This window comes from Tursiops truncatus, chromosome 10 (genome assembly GCF_011762595.2).
Source record: "Tursiops truncatus isolate mTurTru1 chromosome 10, mTurTru1.mat.Y, whole genome shotgun sequence".
NCBI lineage: Eukaryota > Metazoa > Chordata > Mammalia > Artiodactyla > Delphinidae > Tursiops > Tursiops truncatus.
In genome coordinates, this window is record NC_047043.1 from 60664045 (window position 1) to 60689406 (window position 25362).

Below are 25362 nucleotides of genomic sequence, written 5' to 3' on the forward strand. Positions count from 1 at the left end.
TCAACCAAGAGGCACTTGCTAGGGCCTGAAACAGGCTTATCCAGCTTTTCAGGGAAAGATGAGCCTCGCCCAAACAAGGTAAAGGCCACTGTTGTGCAGGTTCCTGGAACTGGATAGGGCTTTAATTTCAGCTTCACCTGGCTCCAGTCCTATCTTCACTGGGAGGCCCCATCCTGATCCAACCCCCAGCATGCCTTCCACTCGGATCATCTGGCCCCAGCCTCGTGGTTTTCTCACTGTGCCTTTCTAACTAGAGGCTAAGCCTCCTCGAGATCAAACTCCTCCCATGGTAGGCTCAATTAATGCAGACACCTACATACAGAAAGCATCATTCAACCAAGACAGGCTGTGGTACAGATGGGGTCCCCTCGGTGGGGCCTGAGTCCACTTTCCCACCCCAGCCCTGGCCCTCCTATTCTCCACATTCCCAAGGTCAGGGGGCACATGCAGGCGGCGGCCATGCCAGGGCCAGAGGAGGAGAGTGTGGGCTGGTCAAAACAAGCCCAGACATACTCACGGGGTCCGTCAACATGGCCCGGCAGTGGGAAGCCAGGGCCAAGAAGGCCAGCAGGTTGAACATAATTCCATTGATGATGCTGTACACGTAGTCTCGGGATGGAATCAGCATGACAAAGAGGACCACAAACTCCGCATAGAGGACCAGAAACCAGGTGACAACGGCACAGGCGATGCCACAGCCATCACGGATAAACCACATGGTTCCCACAGGACTGGGGTGGGGAGGTGGGACGCACTTCTCTGGCTGGAGGTATTCTGGCTTCCGCTCAATGTCTCGGAAGTGGTGGGCGGGGATAAGCATCATAAGCTATTCTGTCCATACTGGCATCTGGAAGAGAGAAGAAAGAACCCAGAAATTTGGTGTGGTCTTGTCATCAAGGAGACTTGACAAAATTACCTTTCCAAAGCGAGCCATGAGTACCTATGTGCAAACTTCTTGCAGAAAAGCTGCCTAAACCTTCTGTTCATTTCCAATGTGAGTTCTTGTCCCTACTTCTGAAAGCTAAAACAGGGCCACCTTGCCCAAAGCCTTCACGTGACAGATAAAGAAAGGGGAACCTTCAAAGGGCAAATGCCTCGCCTCAGGTCAGCCGGAGCAGCAGCAGCACACACAGCACACCAGCTGGGAGGCGGACTAACAGATATGTTCAAATTTTGACCTAAAAGACAAAGGGGTGGGAGGGGGAGCACCAGGCCCTCTGGGAAAACTCTCTTCATCAGTAACACTGCTGCCTCTACACTGTGGACAAACCCAGAGACTCGTGTTGAGGCTGGATTGAGTAGGAGGAAAGTAGTGGTAACCTAGGACTAGGGTTAAGCTGCAACCATGAAGACCTTCTAACTTAGTGCACTGCATTAGCCAATAATAAAGGCAAAACACTCACTAGGATGGGGAATGTTCTTGAAACAAGCTAGGGTTTTTAGCCCTATGGCCAAAATGGTTTATTTTCCAGGAATGAGTTCTGCTCTACTCATGGTGATAGGGCAAAGCGTAGGAATGTTGGACAATGAGTCCAGAGATGTTTCCGCACCACCTGCTTGTGGGGCTTCGTGAGTTCTGGTCTCCTGACCTAGGAAAACACCCACATTCCAGCCCCAGCCCCCTCCTCACAGTTGGTGTGAGGGTCGAGAGAGTTGGAGGTGCCTGTTACTCGTGCTGTCGACCGCAAGACCCTGCACACATCACAGGCGGTGTGCACGTCTTCTCTCTAGGAAAGACGTCAGTTACTTCAGAAGCAAGTGCTGAGCAACACAGCCTTTCTTCCTCACAGCTGCAGCTGAGTCTCTGGAGAGAGCAATGAAATCACTAAGACGCGATAACTGAAGTCTCTCTGTCCACGGCACATGCTGCAAGACATGTCAGTCTAGATTCCCCTGCTCCAGTTCTTTATCTTAAACTCTGGGGCCTGTCGTTTCACCAACCAGGTTTCTCAGAAACCGCGATGGCTCCAGTTCTCTCTCAGATGTAGGGGCCATGGGAAAACCACCCGGAGCACAGTCTATGATGCAGGCAAGCAACATCTCAGTCTTTTGAGAACTCAAATCACTTCACAGCACAGGAAATCACTCAAAAGCAGCACTGGCTGTGTGCTTTTCTGAAGACTGCAGCTCTGAAGGGGAAGGGCAAGCTTTCAATGGTTGTACTGGGTTATCCTTACCCTTTGCCCAATTTTCCTCCTTCCTCCACTGCCCTCACCCCCAACGAAGAAAGAGGATCTGAAGTGACTACAGTAGCGTCATGAAAAGTAAGGATGTGTCCAGAAAGCTGAGACGGCAGATCAGTAACTACTACTCAAATGATAGACATTCTGGAATCAAAACTTGCAGTGACTAATAATGAAAGAATAAGGCCAAGGCCTCCCCTCCCATGGTGGCAGAGAATTAATGGCTGAAAGGCAGTTAAATGTGTACTGTGTGCTTGTCCAAAGGAACACTGACTCAAAAAATACTCAGAGTGACTATCACATTCAACCAGAATTTTCCAATAGAGCAACCTTGTGCTCTTCACAAGATAGTGGCAATTAGTGTTGCCAGGGACAACCTAGAGGCATTAAAAGATGCAGGGATACCTTCTGAAGCACCAAAGAGAAGGACAGCAGGAGACTGAAAACTGGGGACATCTGGGACCTGACCTATGGCAAGCAAATTCTAAAATTCTAAACTCTGTACAAACAAAACCAAACGAACGAAAAGCTGAAATCCCATTATGATTCAAAAGCTGATGGAAGCTCAACATTTTGACAACCTCCAAATGCAAGCATTCTTTTTCCTGCTGCCATACTGATTTGTATGCATATCATCTATGTCCCCACGATTGCTATTTAAGTTCTAAACCAATAGTTTTATTGGACCACAGCCATACTATTCGATTACACATATTATATTCTCTATATCTTTTTTGCAGGGTTGAATAGTTGTGATGGAAAGACCCATTAGCCTAAAGTATTTCCTCTGGCTCTTTACAGAAGTTTGCTGGTTCTAGGTAGTTGTCACCCACCAAATAAATACAGGCACACCTCATTTTATTTCTCTTCACTTTATTACGCTTTGCAGATACTACTTTTTTACAAATTGAAGGTCTGCAGCAGCCCTGTGCTGAGCAAGTCTATTGGTGCCATTTTTCCAACAGCATTTGTCTCTGTCACATTTTGGTAATCCTCGCAATATTTCAAACGTTTTCATTGTTATTATACTGTTATGTGATCTGCAATCAGCAATCTTTGACGTTACTATTTGATTAAGCTTAGTGAGGAAGGCATTTCAAAAGCTGAGACAGTCCAAAAAGCTATGCTTCTTGCACCAAATAGTTAGCCAAGTTGTGAATGCAAAGGAAAAGTTCTTGAAGGAAATTAAAAGTGCTACTCCAGTGAACACACGAATGATAAGGAAGCGAAACAGCTTTATTGCTGATGTGGAGAAAGTTTTCGCGGTCTGGACAGAAGATCAAACCAGCCATAATATTCCCTTAAGCCAAAGCCTAACTCAGAGCATGGCCCTAACTCTCTTCAGTTCTGTGAAGGCTTTGAGAAGTGAGGAAATTGCAGAAGAAAAGTCTGAGCTTATTAGCAGAGTTTGGTTCATGAAGTTTAAGGAGAGCAGCGATCTCCATAACATGAAAGTGCAAGGTGAAGCAGCAAGTGCTGACACGGAAGCTACACCAGCAAGTTATCCAGAAGATCTAGCTAAGATAATTCATGAAAGGTGGCTACACTAAAGAACAAATTTCCAATGTAGACAAAACAGCCTTCTATTGGAAGAAGATGCCATCTAGGACTTCCATAGCTTGAGAGAAGTCACTACCTGGCTTCAAAACTTCAAAGGACAGGCGGACTCTCTAATGCAGCTGGTGACTCGAAGTTGAAGCCAATGCTCATTTACCATTCTGAAAATCCTAAGGCCCTTAAGAATCATGCGCAATCTACTCTTGCCTGTGCTCTATAAATGGAAACGAAGTCTAGATGACAGCACATCTGTTTATAACATGGTTTACTATTTTAAGCCCATTGTTGAGACCTACTGCTCAGAAAAAAAATATTCCTTTCAAAATAGTACTGCTCATTGACAATGCACCTGGTCACCCAAGAGCTCTGATGGAGATGTACAACTAGATTAATGTTTTTTTCATGTCTGCCAACCTAACATTCATTCTACAGCCCACAGATCAAAAAGGCATTCTGACTGTCAAGTCTTATTTAAGAAATACATTTCATAAGACTACAGCTGCCATAAGCAGTGATTTCTCTGATGGATCTGGGCAAAGTCAATTGAAAACCTTCTGCAAAGGATGCACCATTCTAGATGCCATTAAGAACATTTGTCCATGCCACTCTCTGATTCACTTTGTTATAAAGCAGAAACTAACACACCATTGTAAAGCAATTATACTCCAATAAAGATGTAAAAAAAAAAAAAATTTGTGACTGGTGGGAAGAGGTCAAAATATCAACATTAACAGGAGTTTGGAAGAAGGTGATTCTAACCCTCATGTATGACTTTGAGGGGTTCAAGACTTCAGTGCCTCGAGGAAGTCACTGCAGATGTGGTGGAAACAGCAAGAGAAGCAGAATTAGAAGTAGAGCCTGAAAATGTGACTGAACTGCTGCAACCTCCTGATAAAACTTGAATGGATAAGGAGCTGCTTATTATGAATGAACAAAGAAAGTAGTTTCTTGAGATAAAATCTACTCCTGGTGAAGATGCTGTGCAGATTGTTGAAATGACAACAAAGGACTTAGAATAGTACATAAACTTAGTTGATAAAGCAGCAGCAGGGTTTGAGAAGATTGAGTCCAATTCTGAAAGACGGTCTACTACGTGTAAAATACTATCAAACGGCATTGCACGCTATGGAGAAACTGTTCTTGAAAGGAAGAGTCAATCAATGCCACAAATTTCACTGCTGTCTTATTTTGCCACCTCAGCCTTCAGCACCACCCTGACTAGTCTGCAGCCATCAAGGCAAGACTCTCCAACAGCTTTTGCTGAAGGCTCAGATGATGGTTAGCATTTTTGAGCATTAAAGTATTTTTAAAATAAGGTATATGGGAATTCCCTGGCAGTCTGGTGTTAGGACTTGGCGCTTTCACTGCCATGGGCTCGGGTTCGATCCCTGGTCAGGGAAGTAAGATCCCGAAAACCATGTGGCACAGCCAAAAAAACAAAAGCAAACAAACAAATAAGGTATGTTGTTTTTTAGACATAATGCTATTGCACACCCAGTAGACTACAGTAGAAACATAACTTTTATATGCATGTGATTTGCTTTATTGTAAAAAAAAAAAATTCATGTGACTTGCTTTATTGCAATTTTCACTTTATTGCGGTGGTCTGGAACTGAACCTGCAACATCTCCGAGGTCTGCCTGCTTCCCCTGCAGAACAGCTCAGTGTGACCTAGATGGTCAGTGACGACTCACCCCACCCCAACACACGTCTGTGGCAGTGTATCCTCCTGTCATCTGCTGCCTGAGGGTCATCTCACCACAACCTGTGTACTCCATTGTTCTTCAATTATCATAAACTGTGTGGTTTTCAGAAATGGATAATCACTGAAAATAAATTTTAGAGCAATGCTCTTGTTTATATACTTCCAGTGATCACATTATGCTCATGGTGTATCTTCACAGTAGCTGACTGTATTCTATCTGTCCTCTGACAATTGCTCATTCTTGATCGTACATACGGCAATGAGTTGACTAAACTTGAGTTGTGTTTCATACGTGTGGTTTTCCTGAGGAATAGGCCCTTCCACATAAGCAAATTTCCCAGGTAACTGTGGCTTATTCCTAAGCAGAAACACATTTTAACAATTTGGATGGTTAAATTGGAAATATTAAAAAGTAAAACAAAAAACAACAAAAAAGGGATATTATAGCTCTTCCTGTCTTAAGTACAATAACCATCCATTTCTTCGGAATGATTTAGAGTCATTACCAGGAACATCAATTAATGGAGTGTGTTAGGTAATGTCCTCAGGGGGTACAGAGAATCACTGGGCTCTCGGCCTCACACCAACTGGCCTGTGCAGACTATTATAATTGTTAATTCTGGCATCTCCTTTGTGTGGTTCTTTGTCTTCCTCCTCCATTCCTGGCTGTCATTTCTGTGTCTACAGCTACCAATCTTCCCAACATACCCTCTATTTACTACTGCTAATTGGCTGTGGACTGGAAAAGCAAATAAAACTAAATCTTGTTAGATTTGTTTGTAAAAGAAAGGTATTCATTTTAGGTAACTGACCTTTAGGGAACACCAGCTATGTTCTCCTACCACACAGTCCTTGAGGGCTGGGAGCCCTGTCTTTTCATTAGCCAGTGCCTGGCACGTAGTAGCCACGTACTATCTGTGTTCATTACATGAATACAGGAGTAAAATGCCACGAGCTTTGTGTTCCCCGGCCCACCTCTTGGAGCCCTTGTTTGATTACTTTCAGGGCTGTGGTCATACTTTAGACGGCGAAGGGTGCCCCCAATAGGATTGTGAAATAGGTGGACTGTGACTCTTACTCAAGTTTCCAGATGTTCCACACTCAGACCACGTGAGACCAAAGGGTGGACAGAGGAGCTGTGTTTTCCCACTGCCCCTCACTGGTGAGTGAGAGCCTGTGATCTGGGAAAGAACCCAGCCAAGGGTGTCTGGCAGAGCCAGACACTAAGGGCTGAACTGAAGAGCATGTTCCAATCCACGCTTCAGAGCTTCAAAGAGTCCAATCAAAACCAAGGAAGGCACGCTGCTCTTAAAAATGTACTTAACTAACCCAGCTCCCCCAAAAGCAATGGAAGTAGCTTTCCTTACATTAGCCAACTGAAAATCTGAGGAATATGGGGGAAAACCCACCTTGAAACAAACTGTACAAATTCCCTTCACTCTGTCCCTAGTAGCAAAAACAGAAAAGGCAAATATTGACCACTTTTCCTTTTCGAATTAGGGAAATTCCAATCCTTGGGGTTGAGGCTCTTTGCCAAGGACCTACTCCTGACATGAGTCCTTGCGTGAGAGGAGGTGCGCAGAACTGGCTGCTCAGCCTCTGGGGCAGGTCCACAGGGAGGTTGGTCGGTCCCAGAAGCCTCAATACCACTCTTGCCAGCCCGCTCATACCACAGTGGGGCAGCCTCCTCCAGTTTCCCTCCCTACCTTCTTCATCCCATGCCCTTGACCTGTTTGCTTTCTCAAGCCCCCTCTCTTCAATTCAACTCAAAAAGACATGCATGAAACAGCCGCTAAACACAAGGAACTGTGCAGGGCACTCACACCCAGGGATGACAATAATGTGTGTGTGCTGCCCTGGTCAGGCCCTGCCCTTCCCTCTCCCAGCTCCCAATCTGGTAAAACTATAGGAGAAAGAGATGCACAGGATCAGAGGTGTTCTGGAGCTCCCTAGAGAAGGTGATCCTGATGATAAGGCAGAGATGGTGTCCAGAATGACAACCTGAGCTCTGTGGGGAGTAGGGTGTTGGAAGTCTAAGAAAACCATCTAGTCTTCCTTCTTAGAGTTTCAGAAGCAAAAACCAAGAAATGACTGAAATCAGTGCTAACTTCCAAAAAACGCCACTGCTTCTGGTCCAGAGAATTGCCTCCAGATTCACCTATAACACACGTGCTTCATTATGCCTGACCACAGTCAGGCCCTTCCACTAATCCAGATAAGCAGACAAAAATGTATTTAGTGAAGTTCCATCTAGAGTCCTGTGAGCCCCAGGGATTGGGGTTCTGGATTGGCCTTGCAGTACATCACTTATGACTCAATTCCCATGCTGCCTATCCATGGCTGGGCAACTGAAAGGGTTTGAAAGTGGTGATTCTAAGGCGAAGCTCAGAGGCCCCATTCCACTATGGCCCATAGGTGGTTGTTGGCCAGCCTAGCCTCCTAGCCTAGTGTTGACCATTAGTGATGGGCAGAATCCAGCTACAGTGACTGTAGTTAATCATTACTTGTTGAGTGAGGGGCAAACCCTTATAAATCCATCACCTGGCCTAAGAAAGTTGACCAAAAGTCCGTGCTTCATGAACAAGGTTCAAAGGCACGACCACATAAAAGTTCAGTACTGGATGTATTAGAATCCCCAAAACCCACTGTTCTCAATCCAGCGAATGTCCCAAGAATCCCAGATCTTCTCAGATTGCCAGCTGCTTTCCTGAGACAAGATACTACACTAAAGTCATGGGTGGCTCAGCTAGATCTAAAACCAAGTCCTTAAAGGCATCTCAAAGGACTTTGTGAAGATTACTTTCCTAAAACAGCACACCCACTCACATTCTCACATCCACACATGCATTCATGCACAACATACAAGCAGATCTTGGCACTGTATAGATTCAGAACTTCTCAAGTTTTAGGGTGATGGACTTCAAGTATTCACAAACCAGCCCTACAGCTTTACAGATGAATAAATGGCCCATTCCCTGGAAGCTCTGGAAATAAATCGGATCTAGCAAAAAATGAATTTATCTGAGTTACAATTCTCTTAATTTGTGTAAGGATCCAAAAGGATTGTAAATTTCATACCTATTTTTAGATGATTCTCAGAAAGAGAGAATGAACCATGAATCACTATGTTTGAAATGTTTCATAAAAAACCAGAATGAGTCACTCAACTCTTTCCAAAAGGTAAGGGTGTGGTCCAAAGGAAAGGTGCCTTATCTTACCCTCTGCACCACACCTTGCCAGGCAAGGAAGGTGTCCAGACAGGCAGAGCTGCTGGCCTGTGCTAGAAGATCTTTACCAAGGAGTCTACATTGTGTCTCTCTCTACAACAGGGTCTGTCTCCCTCTGCCTGCTTGCTGTCTCTGTCATACTTAACCTTTAACAAAAAACAGGAAAAAAGAAAGGAAGGGAGGGAGGGAGGGAAAGAGAGAGAGACAGAAAGGAAGGAAGGGAGGGAGGGAAGAAGGGAGGAAGGAAGGAAGATATCACATACCCAAACCAAATCCTATATATATTAAAATTCACTGAGGGAACCTGCAAGTGGTCAGTAAGCAAAATTTGCCTTCTTCCTATAAAAGCCACCTTCCTATAAAACCCACTCATGTGCAAACTCAGATTCCTAACAATGAGTCTCCATTTCAGAAAAAAGTTTGGGGATCTGGAAGCTCATGTAGGCTAACGGTTCCTCCATTTACTACAACTGACTATTACAGTACTACAACTGGCAGTTTACCACCTCCTAGCTTTCTAGATCTATTAAAAAAATACACACCCACATATAGGATGACATATGTCACAAACACTGGGGATCAGTAGAAACTACCACTCGTTTGGGTAACACATTCATCCTTTTTTATGAGCGTGCTTTATCATATGTTGCAACAATGAGAAAAAAATTAAAACAAGACCACGCATAAGATTAACTGGTAAAAAACAATCACTATCTGAGTCAGAATTTTAGAGTGGGAAGGAACCTTAAAGACCATCTAATAGGTTTTAGTCAAACTCTTCTGCTTTACAGATGAGGAAATCCAAGGGCATCTGAGATTTTGCCTAGAACATGCAGTGCTGCTATAGGAATGGAGATGGGCACTATCATTAACTGAATGCCCATTAAGACTGAGGATGTACACAAAGCAGCCCCTCTAAATTCTCACAACAACTTAGCACAGTAGCTTTTATTATTCATTGTAAAGACGGAAAAGGTGAGGTATAGAGGGTCTTAATAATATTCCCTAGATCAGATAAAGCCAGGATCCAAAACCAGCTCTGTTTGCCGCCACAGACCACATTCTGAGCACCGCACATGGCTGCTTTTTCTTTCTTTCTTTCTTTTTTTGTTTTGCAAGAGGGGGACAGGAGGAATGACCAAGCAGGAAACACGAGCTCTGCTTCCTGCTCCCTCACACACAATTCATGGACCTAAGGAGAGGTCACTTCAACTTAGCTTCAATGTCTTCATCTCTCAAGTGGGGAGGCCTAGTTCTCTAAACTTTGTGACTCTTTTTTAAAAACCTTAGAAAAGGACTCTAAGCAGACTTTGCTTCCGCTCCTGGGAGCCTATAATACTCATTCTTTGGGGGAAAAAAAAAAAGAAGGAGCATTCTTTCTTCTATGAGCCATTTTGCTGCTGGTGGCTTCCTCTTTAATGGAGCACAGCACCCACCAGGCCACCTCACACACTAGGGCCCTCAAAAAACACGGCCTTTCGGGAAGAGACCATAGGGACTAGCTGACCTCTTCCAAACTCTGGTCCAGCCTCTTCTACAGATGGGTAAAGAAATGAAACTCAAGGAGTCAGCTGATTTCCCTAAAATGGTTAGCGAGCTGGCTAACTTCCTATCTAGGTCTAAAGGATGGTATCCTCTTGTTGCTTATGCGGCCATCTCCCTACATTAACTCCTCCTTCCACGAAGTCTGCAACCCAGCAGGAAACTCTTTAAAAAGGCAACAATATGTCACTGATTTAGCTACTCAATTAATGTTTGTCAACAAGTGTTATAGTACATGGAACCCTTTATAGTACATGGAACCCTTTATAATCAGGTGCATGATCTCACCTGACACTAAACTGCCCCCGGCCTCTGTCAGGAGTAGGTTCCAAGATGCCTTCTGCTTGGCAGCTGCCACAGCGCAGGGCACACCCAACGTGGAGCGGGGCCCTGACTCTTACTGAAGGTCTACTATACTGGGCTGTATGCTAGACGCACCTCATCCTGCTCTATCCTCATAGCTACTCGACCTTGTAGGATAAGTCCTCACTTTCCCACCCCCTTTTAGAGGTGAGGAAACTGAGGCATGGAAAGGTTACCCTATGTTCATACTGCTAGGAAGCAGTGGAGACAGGATACACTCCCAAGCCTGCTCTCATTCCAGAGCCTAGCTTTAACTACTCACTACAATCATTAACTTTGCCCATTAACTAGAAACAAAAGGGGGAAGGGTGCTGATGTTTCTACCAGTGACCTTGGCTTACTTACTGTTTGAATCTCTTGCCCACACATGGTCACCCAGAGATGGCACTCTCGGGTGGGCCACATGCAGTGCTGTTCATAGATCACAGACCTGAACTTAAGCATTTTGTGCTCTAAGCTGGGGCCCTGGCTGAACACCAGCCACCATTCAGAAGACTGATCCTGCCTTAACTTAGGAAGCAGGAGGGCTGTGAAGCTTCAGCCAGGAGGGTCACCCAAAGATTGAATCCCTAAAATCTGCTTCTGCTGGGGAACATTTCCTGTAGGGCCAAGTTCCAGCACGGTGCTTTTTCTGAGGGAAAGCCCACCCATGCTAGGCAGAGACCAACCAGCAAAGGCTGAAAATGGCACCTGGCCCCACACTGTGCTATGTGCAGATATGCAGCCACTATGCCATCACCCAGGCAAGAGCGTGGCTTTCTTAGGGACTAAAAGCAAAAGGGCTTAGAGGGATCTGAAAGAGGAGTTAGGGAAGGAGAAGAGAGAACCAGTTACTACAACTGTACCAGGCTTCAAGGAGGGGACCCATTTTGCTTTCAGGTCCCTGTTGATCCCACTCACCTCAGGCAGGCCCTGTAAGTGGCAATGCAAGAGCAGAGCCTTGGGAGGAACCTGGGCCCAAGGAAACGAGACTCTACAAGTCCACAGCCCCCGCCTGCCAGGCGAGGCATCTGTTAGAGGCCTTTGGAGATAGATGGGAGACTAGTGCTAAGCAGAATGAAGACTGGGCTTGGAGTCAAGAGGCCAGAATTCTACTCCCCACCCTGCTGCTCACTAACCTCATGATTTGGGGCAAGACAGTTACCCTCCATGGGCCTCAGTTTCCTCACCCATAAAACAAGAGGGAACATTGAGCTGATTGCTAAAGTCCTCTGCAGGGCTGAGATTCTGATTCCTCTGTTCTCAGAAACAAATTCAACATCTTTGTTAATTTCTTGGATTTTTTTATTATCAAAAGTATCCTTTAACTTTCTTTCCCCATTTTTTTGTTAATATTCAAAAAGAAACAGTTGTCTGTTAGCAATTTTCCTGAGCATGTTCAATTTTTTCAATGAAGTATGGCATGTAATTACCACTTCCTTTGTTCTTTCATTTAATGTTTTGCAGAGAGGGAAAAGCACTATCAAAATACATCAAATATTACAAAATGGTAAAAGAGAGAAGTCTTAAAGTCCAAAGTTAAACATGACCATTTTTCAGTGTTTAAATGTCTCTATATCCAAGATCTACTGTGACTTCTATAACCTGGTAAGATAGGCATTTTCGTGTAAAATGAGGTTTAGAGAGGTTGACTTACTCAAAGTCACAAAGCAAGTTAGTGGCAAAGTCTAGATCACTGGAATAGATGCCCAATAGTCTTTCCACCATAGATCATTATCTTCCTAGCCAACCTGCCTTTCTAGATTCTCTGCTACTCTTTCTTGGGTTAGAAACGCACACTTTGTACAAAGTCAAAACTTATTGCAACAGAACTGCGGCCAGAACTGTACTTGTCCCACTAGGGCCATTGTCCTAAGGTGAAAAATCAATCGTACCCCAAGGCATTCCATCCCCACTGACCCTGAACAGGAGATATTCATGTCTCAGGTAGACCAGAAAATCCAAAGAGTTCAATCAATGGAATGTTACCAGGAATGTTACAATTTGGAAGAAACTATGAAAAGAGGGAGTTTTCCTGGTGTTTCCTCACATTGCCTGGATGAATGGCTGAATTAGGTGGGACATGCAAGGTAGTCTTCTTACCGACACAGTCAAAAGTCAGCAATAACCTGGCCATTTGTCTCTGGAAATCTGCTTTTGAGGAGGAAGGCAAATGATTTTAAAATGCAGAAAACAGGAAGAAATTCGAGGCAGCATGGCATTAGCCTTCTTATTTCCCCCAAAAGGTCAATAGCCAGACATCACACCTTCACTGCTGCTTTAGCTTCTGCTACTTTCTATGGCTATCGGGGTGTGTATGTGTTTAAATACTTCCAGATTTGCTAATCAGGACATGTGATGCCCTTTTCTCACACATGCCCTAATGAAAGACATAGGAAGCACCCTGCCATTCGCTCAGAATGAAACACACGTGAAGACCCTTCCTCTAAATGAGAATAAGCTTTACCTATGTATTCCCATCAATTTTTCTATCACTGGAACCAGAAGTTATGATTTCTAGAATGACAAGACAGACAGACGTGCTGGCCTGACTATGACAGGTTATTTATACCGAGTATTCTTTAAGACAAGGCACAGGCAGGACAAATGCAAAGTGTTTAAAGGAAACGGATCTATAGGGAAAACAACAGCTCACTTTTGCTTTTCTGGGGTGCTGGGCTAATTGTGAGAACGCAAAGGAAAAGGCCTAAAACTTGGCTACCCGTGTTTAAGACTGGGAATAAAATGTTCCCTTGCTGGGCTTTTAAGAGGTCTCCTTCGAGAGCTCTCTGCAACTTCAGCACCACGGACTCAGCACTGCCCCAAGCTCTCCTGTAACTGACTGTTTTTGCTTTAATTAACCAAGGCTAGGTGGGACAGATTTACTCTGTGTAATGTTACTGTTATCTGCCAGTGGCTAGCAGCAGCTCTTTACCTGTTGCTCTTGATGCCTGGCCTGCACAATTAGCACCTTATTATAGGCCGGCCTCTCATCTAAGTACCACGTGTCTCAATTGAGCACTTTATTTTGTCTTGTTCACGTACGAGTTCAAGAACCTGGGCTCCGCAGTTATAAGAAATCTTAAACTCCTTTTAGGCAGGTGTGTGTTTTCAGTTTCTTATCTCTTCAGGCCCACGAGAACACTAGGGACACAAAGGCATGCAAACAAATACTTCCTGATTGTTTGAAGAGCTTCTAGAGGTCTATTCTGGGAATAAGCACGTGGTTGGAATCTGGGTCTCCATGCCTATCTCAACCCTCTGTACCTGTTCCATTGGGCTTCTCTGCCGTTGAGGGATCTCGGGTACTTTGAGTTAAGCTCCACTTGGTCTATATGTAACCTTTTCCCTTACCTAAAAGAGTTGGCTGAAACAGACACATGAGCTTCCCATCAGCACCACGTTCAATGTTCCTCTAGAAAAAGGAACAGATTCCTTGCTTTTGGAATTAAAACTAACTATAACTTATAGGGCTTTACCAGTTCCACAACAAACACAGGCCTCCTTCAAATACTCTGGTGAATGAAATGAAAGGGGACAGCTACATAAGGGGATGGTTAGGAAGGCAGGTATGGGAGCTAGGTTTTCTGGTCTCAAATCCTGGCTCTACCGCTTACTAGCTGTGTGACCTGAGACCTTGGTCAAGACAGCCTCTCTGCACCTCAGTATCCCAATCTGTAAAACAGGATAATAGTACCTGCCTCACAGGGCTATTGTTAATAGGACTGAATCAGTTAGTCTTTGTAAAGTGCTTTAGAGCAGTGCTTGGCACATAATAAGCACTATTATACTTAAGTTACTGTTAGATAAAATTAATAAGCGTACAGAGATTTAGAACAGACAGACCTATAAATCAGTATGCCTCCAAAAGAATCTGACAGTGATGGGAAAACAAGCAGGTTAACAGAATAATATGCCATCCTTGGTGTTTTGATTTTCTGGCAAACATATAATCTTTGAATTGCTTCAGTAAACCAAAAAGAACTCTGGATTTATAGGCTTTTGAAATGTCTAACACATTATCACAACATATGTGATAAAAATGTTCTGGCTGCATTCAAGCAAAACAATTAGTGAAGGTGTCATTGTTTTAGTAGAGAATTTTAAATGAACATTCTACTGTTTACACCTCTTATATCTACTTTGTCTAACATGTCAGACATTGTTCATAATGTTATTTAGCAAATACTGCCAACCCTTCTCCAGCAAAGAAACTTAGTCAATTATCAGGGGAACACTTCAAATGTATGTTTTATATTTTAAAAGATTCATTGAAAGATGAATCTTTATATAAAGATGATTCCATGGTATCCAAACTCAGAATTTTCTTTCAGTGTCTTTTCTGATCTATTCACTGCCACTTTTTAAACCCTCAATCTTCTTAGATATCCTAGCTACTAAAATTCCACATCCAGGGTCTCTCCTTTCTGAGCAATCTCTAGCGCAAATACCATTTCTAACAACAGCAGTCCCTTGTTATCTCACCACGGAGGTCCTCTCTAGAATCCAGGCGTCCAACCACACACAAAGGCATCTATGTGCCACAACAGGTGGGGGCACCTGTACTTTCGTTAGGGAGGAAACACTTCCAGTTTCACCTCTCCTAGATTCCCTGGAGGGCAAAGTTCAACAATGCAGGATGTCTTCCCTGTAGGTGCACCTGCAGAGAATTATGTAGAGACATCAGAAACAACTAATGTCCAGTCTACTAAGAAGTGATCATCTATTTTGGGGCTCAGCAGTTTAGTGCTTAAGAATGTGGGCAGGTACTTCCTCTCCATACCCTCCTCGGACTGACCTCCCTATCCCACTGTGTTCACTAGTGCCACTGTCATAGCTCTTAACCACCATGTTCTGTGGTTATGCTGGCCCTGGGTCCTTCCCCTCTGCCTGGGGAGCTTCTCTGGGCAGAAGTTGTGCTCCACTTGTCTTAGTGTTCCAAAGCCAGCACAAAGCCCATCAATGCTAAGCTCCCAAGAGTTATGTGTGAAACTGTATTTGAGCTACTATCTGAGAAAACCCAAATGTTCTTTGGATGATCAAGCTGTCAAGGGTTACTTTCACTTTTGAGTACAGGGAGGTTCCTCAAAAATGGAGCATTTGGAAAAGTCATCAGACCCCCTCTTTGTTTCTGTCGTTTGGGGTTAACTTTCCCCCATTTATCCACGTGGCCCCTTTAAAATTTTTTCGTGCCCTGTCAGCCCCGCCTTAATGGGCTCCTTCAGTGACCCCACATTCACCTTGCAGGTATCCTTTCTGAATATTCGAGGCCCATTCTTACGTGGCCACGAGCGGGGCTGGCATTTTTTTCGTCCACGGCTCCCAGCGATCACTAGTCACTGCTAGGAAGTGCTGGGGACGCCTGGGCACTGCGCCCCCCAGCCAGCGCCGACCAAGACTCTCCCCCCCTACTCTCTTTGGGACAATGCTCCGGCAGCCACCCAGGGCAAGGGGATCCTGCAAAGGTTCCGGGTCAGCGTTCGGTCAACCAGCCCCAGAGAGAGAGCGGGGGTGGGGGTGGGGGAATCCCTGGGGTGAAGACGCCTCGGGACTAGTGGGCATTCACTTCTGGCCCAGACCCTTCCCACCGGGAACGACCTAAAGAGGTCTTTATCGCCTCTTTCTTTACCACCATTCTAGGGACCAGAGAAATGCAAGACAGGGGGTAGGAAGGAGAGCAAGGAGACAGCCTCTCAGGCCAATCACGACGTCCGCCTCCCCTCACTCGGAGTGAGTCTGTCTGTGTCTGTCTGTCTGTCTGTCTCTCTCAACACACACGACCTGCTACTTCAACTTCAGCTCTGAGCAAACTGCGCCGCACGTCTCTCCTACTACGAGTCCTCCAGCTCCGGCCCCGGCCCGTGCCTCTCGTCTCACCCCAGCTTTTTCACCCAATCCCAGTTTCCTCACCCAACTGACCGTGAAGCTGGAGGCAGTTCCCCAGTCCCAGGCCCCCGGTGGGGCTCGGCTGTCGCCGCCGCCGTCGCTCCCCCTGCAGCCCCCGACCCGCGATCCGGCCTCGGGCTGCAGCGATGGCTCCCCGGCACGAGGCGCCGCGGCTCCCTGGACTCGGCCAGACACAGGGCGGCGCGCAAGAGAAGCCCATCGAGCTCCCGGCGGTGGTGGCGGTGGTGGCGGCGGCGGCTGCTGGAGCGGCCGCCGCGCAGGCTGATGACGCATGGGCGCGGAGGGGGCGTGGTCCGCGGGGGAGACGCTGGCAGATGACATCTGGCGGCGGGGAGGCTCGGCAGCATGGCGTTTGTGGCGCTGAGTGAGGCGGAGAAGGTGTACATTGTGCATGGCGTTCAGGTAGCGGCAGCAGCGGTACCGGCGCCGGCCGTCGGGTTCCCCTAGGACTGCGGCTGACTGGGTTTACCTTGTGATTAAACCGCTCGGCGGCCGGCGTGTGCAGATCGAAGCCGGCAATGAGGGTGTATTTGGGACCGGGCGGCGAGAATCCATTTAGGATTGTATTTGTACTTGCTTCTTTCTGGGTCTACAAGGTTCCACACCCGGGTAGGAAGCGGTGGGCAGTCCCTGATTCTGTTAAAGACCCTCTCAGCCTTTGAAGGCTGAGCTGTCCCATTTTTGTTAGGTACATATTCTATCATAATTTTTATCCCATTGAATCTTTGTAACAGTCCTGAAGGTAAGTATTATCTCTACTTTACATATAAGGAACTATGCTCAGAGAGGTTAAATCAGTTGTCTGAGGTCACAAAGTAAGTGTGTGGTGGTGTTACCCGAAAACAGGGTTTGCCGCTTGGTGGGTGTCGAGCCAAAAGACACAACCAAGCCAAAGATTGGGAGAAGGAAGGATTTGTTAATTGCAGCAAGTGAGGGGACGCTGAGGATCTTTTCCAAAGCAGTGTCTATCCAATTAGCAAAATTGGAGAATAAGCTAAGGGCACATGCATATTCATGTGGGGGCTTGAGCAGAGGGGAATTTAGCATAGAATTGGGGCAAAGGTTAACAGACTCCAAGCTTTAGTTGATTGGAGTCTCCGAAGGTCATAAAGGTCAACATCATCCTTCCTCGTGTTGAGACCAGCTTGGGGTCTTATCCTGTAGTTACCATCCTCTAGCTGGGTGGCGGCCTTAGTTCTTGTATAACAAGTCAAAGATCTGTATCAGATTGTTAAGTATATCCCTTGAGGAAAAACTAGGGCTCTGTTTTATCTCAACTGTTATTTCTTCACTGCTTTTCCTTTTTTCCTGCATTCTTTACTTCCCTCAAGATCATTGATTACAGAGACCTGTTCAAGGGCAAGCATTATGGTCAGGCTTAGATCACAACAATGCTTAGGCCTAAAATGGCTTCTCTTATGTCCAGAAAGCCATGCCTGGTTCTCTTTTTCCGGGGCCCCGTACCCTCTCTGATTACAGTGGACCTGGGATATAAATCCAGATCTTTCTGATTGCAAAGCCCACCTTGACTTGCATGCCACTTTCCCTTTTTTAAAATGGGGATTCAAAGGCAAAGGCCAGAGAGACTCCCCACTTCTACTTCTCTTTCTTCTGTCTTCTGAAAGCATGTTGGGGAAATAAGGGGGAGGGCAAGTTCTGAACCCCACCATTTTCCTAGACCTTAAATAGTATATTGACATATATTGCTGTACTGTTATCTTTTTAGGTAGTACTTTTTCCCACGTTGGTTCTCAGTTTCTTTAGAACCCTATTTTGCATTTCTTTGTACAACTTTTGTTTTACTAACTTGTATCAAACTGGTTTTTATATTCAGGAATTTGGGGGCAGATGTCAGAATATCCAGAATTAGCATTTAATCCTCTTTTGGAGTTTGCTTAACTAGCTAAATATGTGCTGCTTCCTCCATGAAAAGACATTGCTAACCTCCGTCTTAGCCCAGTGATTCTGAAATCTTGAAGCGCCTTTTACTCACAAAATACAGCTTCGCGGGCTTTACCTGGACCTTCTGAATCAGAATCTCTGGGGCTGGGGCCTGGGAATGGGTATTTTCATAAATGTTGGGAGATTTTGATGCAGTCACCAGACGTTGGGCTATGGGCAAGCCTCTGGCCTGGTCCAGCCTGGAGTCTGCTGCAGAAATCTTTGCCCCCCTGCCTGAGGTTGTTGCAGGAAGGGGGACCCCTTCCAGGGCCCGAGAGTGGGCTCTTGTCTAACACTCGGAAATGAATTGTCTGAGGGGACACATGTGCTGACAAAGCAAGAGACTTTATTGGGAAGGGGCACCCGGGCAGAGAGCAGTAGGGTAAGGGAACCCAGGAGAACTGCTCTGCCACGTGGCTCGCATTCTCAGGTTTTATGGTGATGGAGTTAGTTTCTGGGTTGTCTCTGGCCAATCATTCTGACTCAGGGTCCTTCATGGTGGCGTGTACATCACTCAGCCAAGATGGATTCCAGCGAGAAGGATTCTGGGAGGTTGGTAGGACATATTGACTGGTGTCCCCTCTCCTTTTGACCCTTCCTGAATTCTTCCGGTTGGTGATAGCTTGTTAGTTCCGTGTTCCTTACCAGGACCTCCTGTTGTAAGATAACTCATGCAAATGGTTACTATAAGGTCTGGCCAGGGTGGGCGGTTTCCGTCAGTGGTTCCCCTAACAAGGTCACATGACCTCCTGCGTCTGTTTGAGTGAGGACTGGGAGTCAGACTGAGCAGGGATCCTTTCCCGGCTCCACCATTCACAGTAAGAGTAATTCTTACCTGAGTAGCTGAGCTAGCTCCCCCTGTATAAAATGAGAACATATCCATCTGGGAGCAGAAAGGGATTGTGAGGAATGATGAGAAAAGAGAATATGGACCACCTGGCATGTGGTTAACCCTGAAGAGAAGTTGGCTCCCTGTCAAGATTTTTCCATCGGAAGTGTGGCTTTGTCCGGAACCATCCATACTATATCCGCAACATTCCTAGTGACCCCATGTGGGGTTCCGCCTCTGGCTGTTGAGATTTAAGCTCTTTTGATTTGGAGGGCTAGAGATTGTTAAATTGTCTCAAGACAAGGGGGATTTGTGGCCAGGCCTGGAAAGTCCCTAGGCAGCTCTGGGGCACTGCCTTTTCAGGGCTCCAGCATGGATCACATAGACTGTGTGACTCTGCCTGTCTTTACGTCTCTGGTGACAGCCCTACTTCTCTCTGCTGAAGTGTCTCACTTCTCCGCAGCCGCTTGCTGTCCAGCTGCCCTCCACCTTGGTACATGCCATCCCCCCACCTTTACTTCTGTGAGGCCTCTCCAGCCTCCCTCCACACCATGACCTGTCAGCTCCTCTTTAACTCCCTTTCGCTCCCAAGTATTTCCCAGATCAGAGATCAGATTCCAAGGAGTGAATCAGTTTCACGCCCCAAAGAGCTGGCCACTCTCTGGATTGTATGCCTTTGGGTCAGGCCCTTTGCAAGGTGAGTGGGATCCCATCCTAAAGGAATGCAGGCCCACCCAACAGGCTTGGAAAGTGGAACGAGGACAACATCTCGTTTTGCCTGCTGTGTCTGGGGCCTGGGCCTGCAAAGCTGGCCCTTTCCAAAGTAGGGTGGCTTTCTAGTAGGGGAGGCCGTATGGTCTCAGTTCTCTTCCAGCAAGCTCTGCACTCTTGGACAAGTCAAAGCAAGGTAGTGGAGGTGGGAGGTGGTTAGCATCGCCTCAGAGGACTACTTTAAGTCTAAATCCTCCCAAGTGTGTTGGATTAGGAGAGCCAACTGACAACTCCCATTAGGAAGTAGGACTGTGTTACCCGGGTGTGAGGAACAGCAACTCTGGGTTGGGTCATCTGTCCTGCCACTCTGTCACAAACAGGAGGTTAAACTTGGCGCCTCAATGTCCTCATTTGTAACCTCTCCGGGTTGTTTTTGAGGATTCAGTGAGTTAATATGTGCTGCCAGAAGCAGAAGGAGCTGCTGAGCAGGGACTCCTGTGTGCTGCACTGTGCTGAGGATTCTCCTATAACTCTGTAGGGTCGGGGTTATTCCCGCTTTATAGACAAAGAGACAGACTCAGAGCTGTTGAGGAACTAACTTGCTCAAGGTCAAAAAGCTGGCGTGGAACAGCAGAGTTTTAAATATAGGTTGGCGGTGACTCTGTGCCACACCCAACCAGCAGGGTTGTAGTGATCACACAGGTAACAACTTGAAAGTCACGAGGAGCCATCCTAGCATCCAGAAGGCCTTTACCTAGAAAGGTGCTCAGTCCCCTCTGCTGAGAACAGGGTTCCACTCCCTGGTGTGGTCTGTCACCTGTGGACATCTCTATTGATTTTTTAAATGGAGCGTTCACTTCAGGGCAGCCCATGTTTAAATGTTCACACATGGATTGATTCCTTAGCTCCTGAGTACTACAGATGAATAAAAATTATGGTAGGGCGTCAGGCTCTGAGCCAGGCCAAGCAGGTTTAGCGATTTCCTAAGCCTTTTTTTTTTTTGCGGTACGCGGGCCTCTCACTGTTGTGGCCTCTCTCGTTGCGGAGCACAGGCTCCGGACGCGTAGGCTCAGCGGCCATGGCTCACGGGCCCAGCCGCTCCGCAGCATGTGGGATCTTCCCGGACCGGGGCACGAACCCGTGTCCCCTGCATCGGCAGGTGGACTCTCAACCACTGCACCACCAGGGAAGCCCCTTCCTAAGCCTTTTATGAGGAAAAGTGGATTTTTAAAAAGTCCTGTGTGCAGTGATTCATGGACTTTGTTTTCTCCTGTTGTGTGCTTTTTTCTATGAAAAAAATTATACTTTACGCATCCCTGGAAAGGGAAATTTGTAGCTTTTTTGTTTATCGGAAATTTGTAGCTTTTTTGTTTATCTCTTACTTGTCACCCGAGCCTTCCTGACTGAGCCTTCCCCAGGGGGCAGAGACTGATTTAAAGGCTGGAAAGGCAAGCTCTGGTGAGGCCCAGTTTTCTGACACCCCTCCAGCCACATTTTGGAAGAGTGGGTTGTCACTACAAAGGGTTGTGACTAGAGTGAGTGGTAATTTAAAGCAATAGTGGGAAGCCCTGTAGCCTTGCGGCCTTCCTGCTTTCAGAGTCGTCATCACCATCATTAGGACGAACTGGTATAGCCAGCCAGTTCGTCCTTTGAGAGAGGCCTGTGCTGCCTCCTTTGCACAGTGAAGAGACTCTTTAGAATGCAGGAGACTGTGGAATTGGGGTTAAGAGCTCTGGCTTGGAATTCAAGTGCTATTTACTGGCTATGACGTTGGGCCAGCCATTTAGCATCTTTCAACCTGATCCCCATTTGTAAAATGGAATGAAAATTTGCTCTCTTACATTATAGGGTTATTGCGAGGATTTAACATGTTAACTGTATAGTGTTCCTAGCACGTTATCTGGTCGATAGTAAATGCACATTAAATAGTAGCTACTATTAGTTCTTGCAAATAATTGTGGCTCTTTTAATTTATAGATCCACAGAATTAGAGACGCACCTTTGAGGCCATTGAATTCAATCTCTACATCTACAAATGAGGAAATTAGTCTAGAGGGGAAGGGTTAGGGTTAGGGTTAGGGTTAGGGTTAGTCCTAGGTCAAGCAGCTAGTTAATGGCAGGACCAGGCCTGGAGGCCATGACTGATGCTCCTAGTGACTGCTCACACTTGTGCCATACGTACAATCCACCAAGGACTCATTGTAAATGCTGTTTCTGGGCCAGGTGTTCACTTCCTAGCAAGGCACACCTGGGGGATGGGGCAAGCCGAGATTGACCTAGGATGCTTTCATGTGGGTGGGGGTAGGTGGGGTTGTGACGAGACACAGTTATATAGTTTTGGGATCCTCCAGGGAAGAGAACTCACTCTGTAGAGTTCAGTAGACTCATTCTTCTAGACTTGAAATTCTGTTGCTTTTCGAGAACATGTCTCCCCAGGCTTCAGATAGGGATTGCCTCCAGGGAGGGGATGGCTGGGAGGGGATGTCTTGGAGTCGACTGGCTGCAAAAGGACTTCAACCTGATTTAGGATGTTTATTTTCTCTCCTTTAACAGGAGTTTAAAGAGTTGAAACAAACACGACAGATGGTAGTAGTTGGTACTGTGTGGCGGGAGTATTCAGTGTTTTCCTTTTCTGTATTTTCATTTCTCAAAATAAAAAAGTCAATCAGATATGCAGTGAGCCAAGCAGTTTAAAGATAAATCTCTGACAGATACATACTTCAGAACAGTGGTGGCTTGTTTGTTTGGTTTGTTTGTTTGGTTTTTGTTTTCAATATTTTGAGAAGCATTAATCCCTTTGAGAATCTGATGAGGCTAATGATTTTTTTGCTGAAAGAAAGAGCTTTCAAAAAATGTTTACAGAGAATGAGGACAATCTCTATGAGCTGATGTGGAGTGATTTCCTGCATATGTATTGTTAATTGTTTAGAAAAAGAAGCTACGAGTAAAAGAGTATCTGTAGTATGCCATATTTTATAAAAGAAAATAAGGGATATTAAAAATACTCTTATCTGTTCATTTGTGGAAAGGAAGTACATGAAAGATGGACTGGGAACTAAAGAGATTGGTTACCTGCCTGGCGCTGGTGGGAGGGGGTAGGAAGGTGGGGGGGGATGAAAATACGGATGAGGGGTGAGTGACATTTCTCTGAGCACACCTTCTCTGATAGCTTTGACTCTTAGAGCCCTGGTGATAGTAATTAAAAGTAGCCAGGATGTAGGGGACCCAAAATGGAACCCCAGCAGTTACTAATGAACTGACAGGGGTACAGATAAGTAACAGAGGCACAGGAAGGATGGGGAAAGACAACTGGAAACAATATTTTGAGTGGGTGCTGTAAGGCTAAAGACAAAAAGAATTCTACACAAATACTGTATTAGTAAATTTGTTTTTCACAGGGGTATGGCGTAGTAATTCTGAAACTACTTTATGTATATACAGAGATTTAACAAATACATAAATACATTGTAGATAATGAGAGCCAGGTTCCTCCCTGTCTGAGAAAGAAGTTACAAATAAGACAAGGAGGTAGGTTAGAACCAACTCTCAGTATGAACACATGACTTTTTAACAGATATGTGGATAGATACAGAAATAAATATAGGTGTGTGTATGTGTGTGGGTTAGTACACATACGTATATTTTCTAGCACTGTTCTACTGAGACGATCTAGAAGCAATGATACCCCTGTAGCAATGAACCTACTTAGCACCCAGATCCTGGTTTTTAAGTACTATTCTGCAATGAAGGGAACCAGGGCTCTTTGGAAAAAGGGCTGATCCCAGGGCTGGGGCAGGTAAAATACAAGTGGCTGGAACACCTTTTGTTGTCAGAAGTAAAGAAGTGCTCCGAAGAGACTGGAGACATGTTGAGAGAATGCAAGAACCAACCCAAAGGAGCTCCCAGTGGCCAAATCTGGGACACTTGGAGCAACAAGATAAATAATGGAAGTACTGGATTACAACCACAGCATAAAATAGTTATCTATGAGTTACACCAATAGAAGTAAATAATTGAGTTAAGTAAATAACTGGGGATAAGGCCAGGCAGTACGTACACCACCCTGAAACCCATCCTCTGTAGCAGGGGTTGGCAAACTTTTCCTGTGAAGGACTAAATAGTAATGATCTGGGGGCTGCAGGTCATATGGTCTCTATCTCAACCCCTCAGCTCTGCTGCTGTGGTATGACAGCAGCCACAGAATACCTAAGCGAGTGGGCACAGCTGTGTTCCAGTAGAACGGCTTATGAAAACAGGCGGCCTGCAGGCCTAACTTTGTTGACCCTGTTCTAGAGCATGCCTGTTTTAGAAGATCTTTTAGAAGATACCAGTTAGTTGTTTTTAGCTATTTACAGACTAGATCTGATTGGGTTTGGGGGGTAGGAGGGCTACAGCCAAGACAGTTGTACCTGTATCTCTGACAATCCATCCTTCTTGTGACTTCAGAATTGCAGATTCGGAAAGAGACCTCTTTTATTTTGTCTGTTCAGATTTTGTTTGTGTGTGCCTGTTCTGTATAGTGGTACGTAGTTTGGACTTCGTGCTCCGACAGACCTGGGTTGGAAGCTGAGCTTTGCTGTCCCTAGCTGTGGGACCTTGGACGTGAGTCGCTTAACTTCTCTGAGTCTCCATTTCCTCATTTGTAAAATAGTAATGTTACTACCTATGAGGACAGAATATTTGGATGAATCACTAAGAGAAAAAGAGTTGTTGTACCACATATTTCTCTGTGGGGGGAAAGGAGTGAGTCAGTTGAACAGTCTGTTAGAGGTTTAGTATTATAACCTTAGGATTTTGATTGTTGCACTCAGGAAGACCTCCGCATGGATGGCCGTGGCTGTGAAGACTACCGATGTGTTGAAGTGGAAACTGATGTGGTGTCCAACACCAGTGGGTCTGCCAGAGTCAAGCTGGTGAGTACTGTGGCCACAGTCTGTACCCAGGGGGAGGAATGGGTAGGCTCTAGGGAACCAGTTGCAGGCCCCTCTGGGCTTTTGGAGTGCATATTGTTCCAAGGGAAATCTAAGACCCAAGCCAAACTCTGGGAGGGGGTCTGTATACATCTGAAGGACCCCTCACCTTCTCAAAGGGCCACTTTCCAAGTCCCGGCACTGATGCTAAGCGAGTCCCCTCGAGGCGTACATCTGGGAGAGGAGGGGGTGGTTGGGTGCCTGGCTGCCTGCCCTGAGTGAGGACCCTTCTTGCATGTGTCTGCAGGGTCACACAGACATCTTGGTGGGAGTGAAAGCAGAAATGGGGACGCCGAAGCTGGAGAAACCAAATGAAGGTTACCTGGAGTTCTTTGTTGACTGGTCAGTACTCTGCAGATGTTTTTAAAGAAAAATGCTTTAAAAGATAGAAGATTCAGAGAATTAACCTCTGGTTTCTTGTTGAGCCCACTTTTATTTTGTATTTAAT

General features: G+C 45.8%; 2 protein-coding genes across 10 annotated transcripts in view; one reads left to right on the top strand and one right to left on the bottom strand.

Moving 5' to 3' along the window:
* ZDHHC3 (zDHHC palmitoyltransferase 3) overlaps window positions 1-24852 on the bottom strand; it is a 67621-nt gene extending 42769 nt beyond the window's left edge. For 5 of the 9 annotated variants that reach the window (XM_073811074.1, XM_073811075.1, XM_073811078.1 and 2 more), the window contains exons 1-2: window positions 24756-24852; window positions 16476-16865 (exon numbers count right to left, since the gene is read on the bottom strand). In XM_073811074.1, the coding sequence (XP_073667175.1) occupies window positions 16476-16856 (381 nt within the window). In that variant the 5' untranslated portion in view covers window positions 16857-16865; window positions 24756-24852. Of the gene's footprint in view, window positions 1-517; window positions 848-15041; window positions 15217-16466; window positions 16866-24755 lie in introns of those variants that run through there. The other 4 variants (XM_019946719.3, XM_019946722.2, XM_019946721.3 and 1 more) reach the window with 3 other exon arrangements.
* EXOSC7 (exosome component 7) overlaps window positions 16760-25362 on the top strand; it is a 29375-nt gene continuing 20772 nt past the window's right edge. The window contains exons 1-3 of the mRNA XM_004315956.4: window positions 16760-16865; window positions 24756-24857; window positions 25162-25256. Coding sequence (XP_004316004.1) covers window positions 16809-16865; window positions 24756-24857; window positions 25162-25256 — 254 coding nt within the window. The 5' untranslated portion in view covers window positions 16760-16808. The remainder of the gene's footprint in view (window positions 16866-24755; window positions 24858-25161; window positions 25257-25362) is intronic.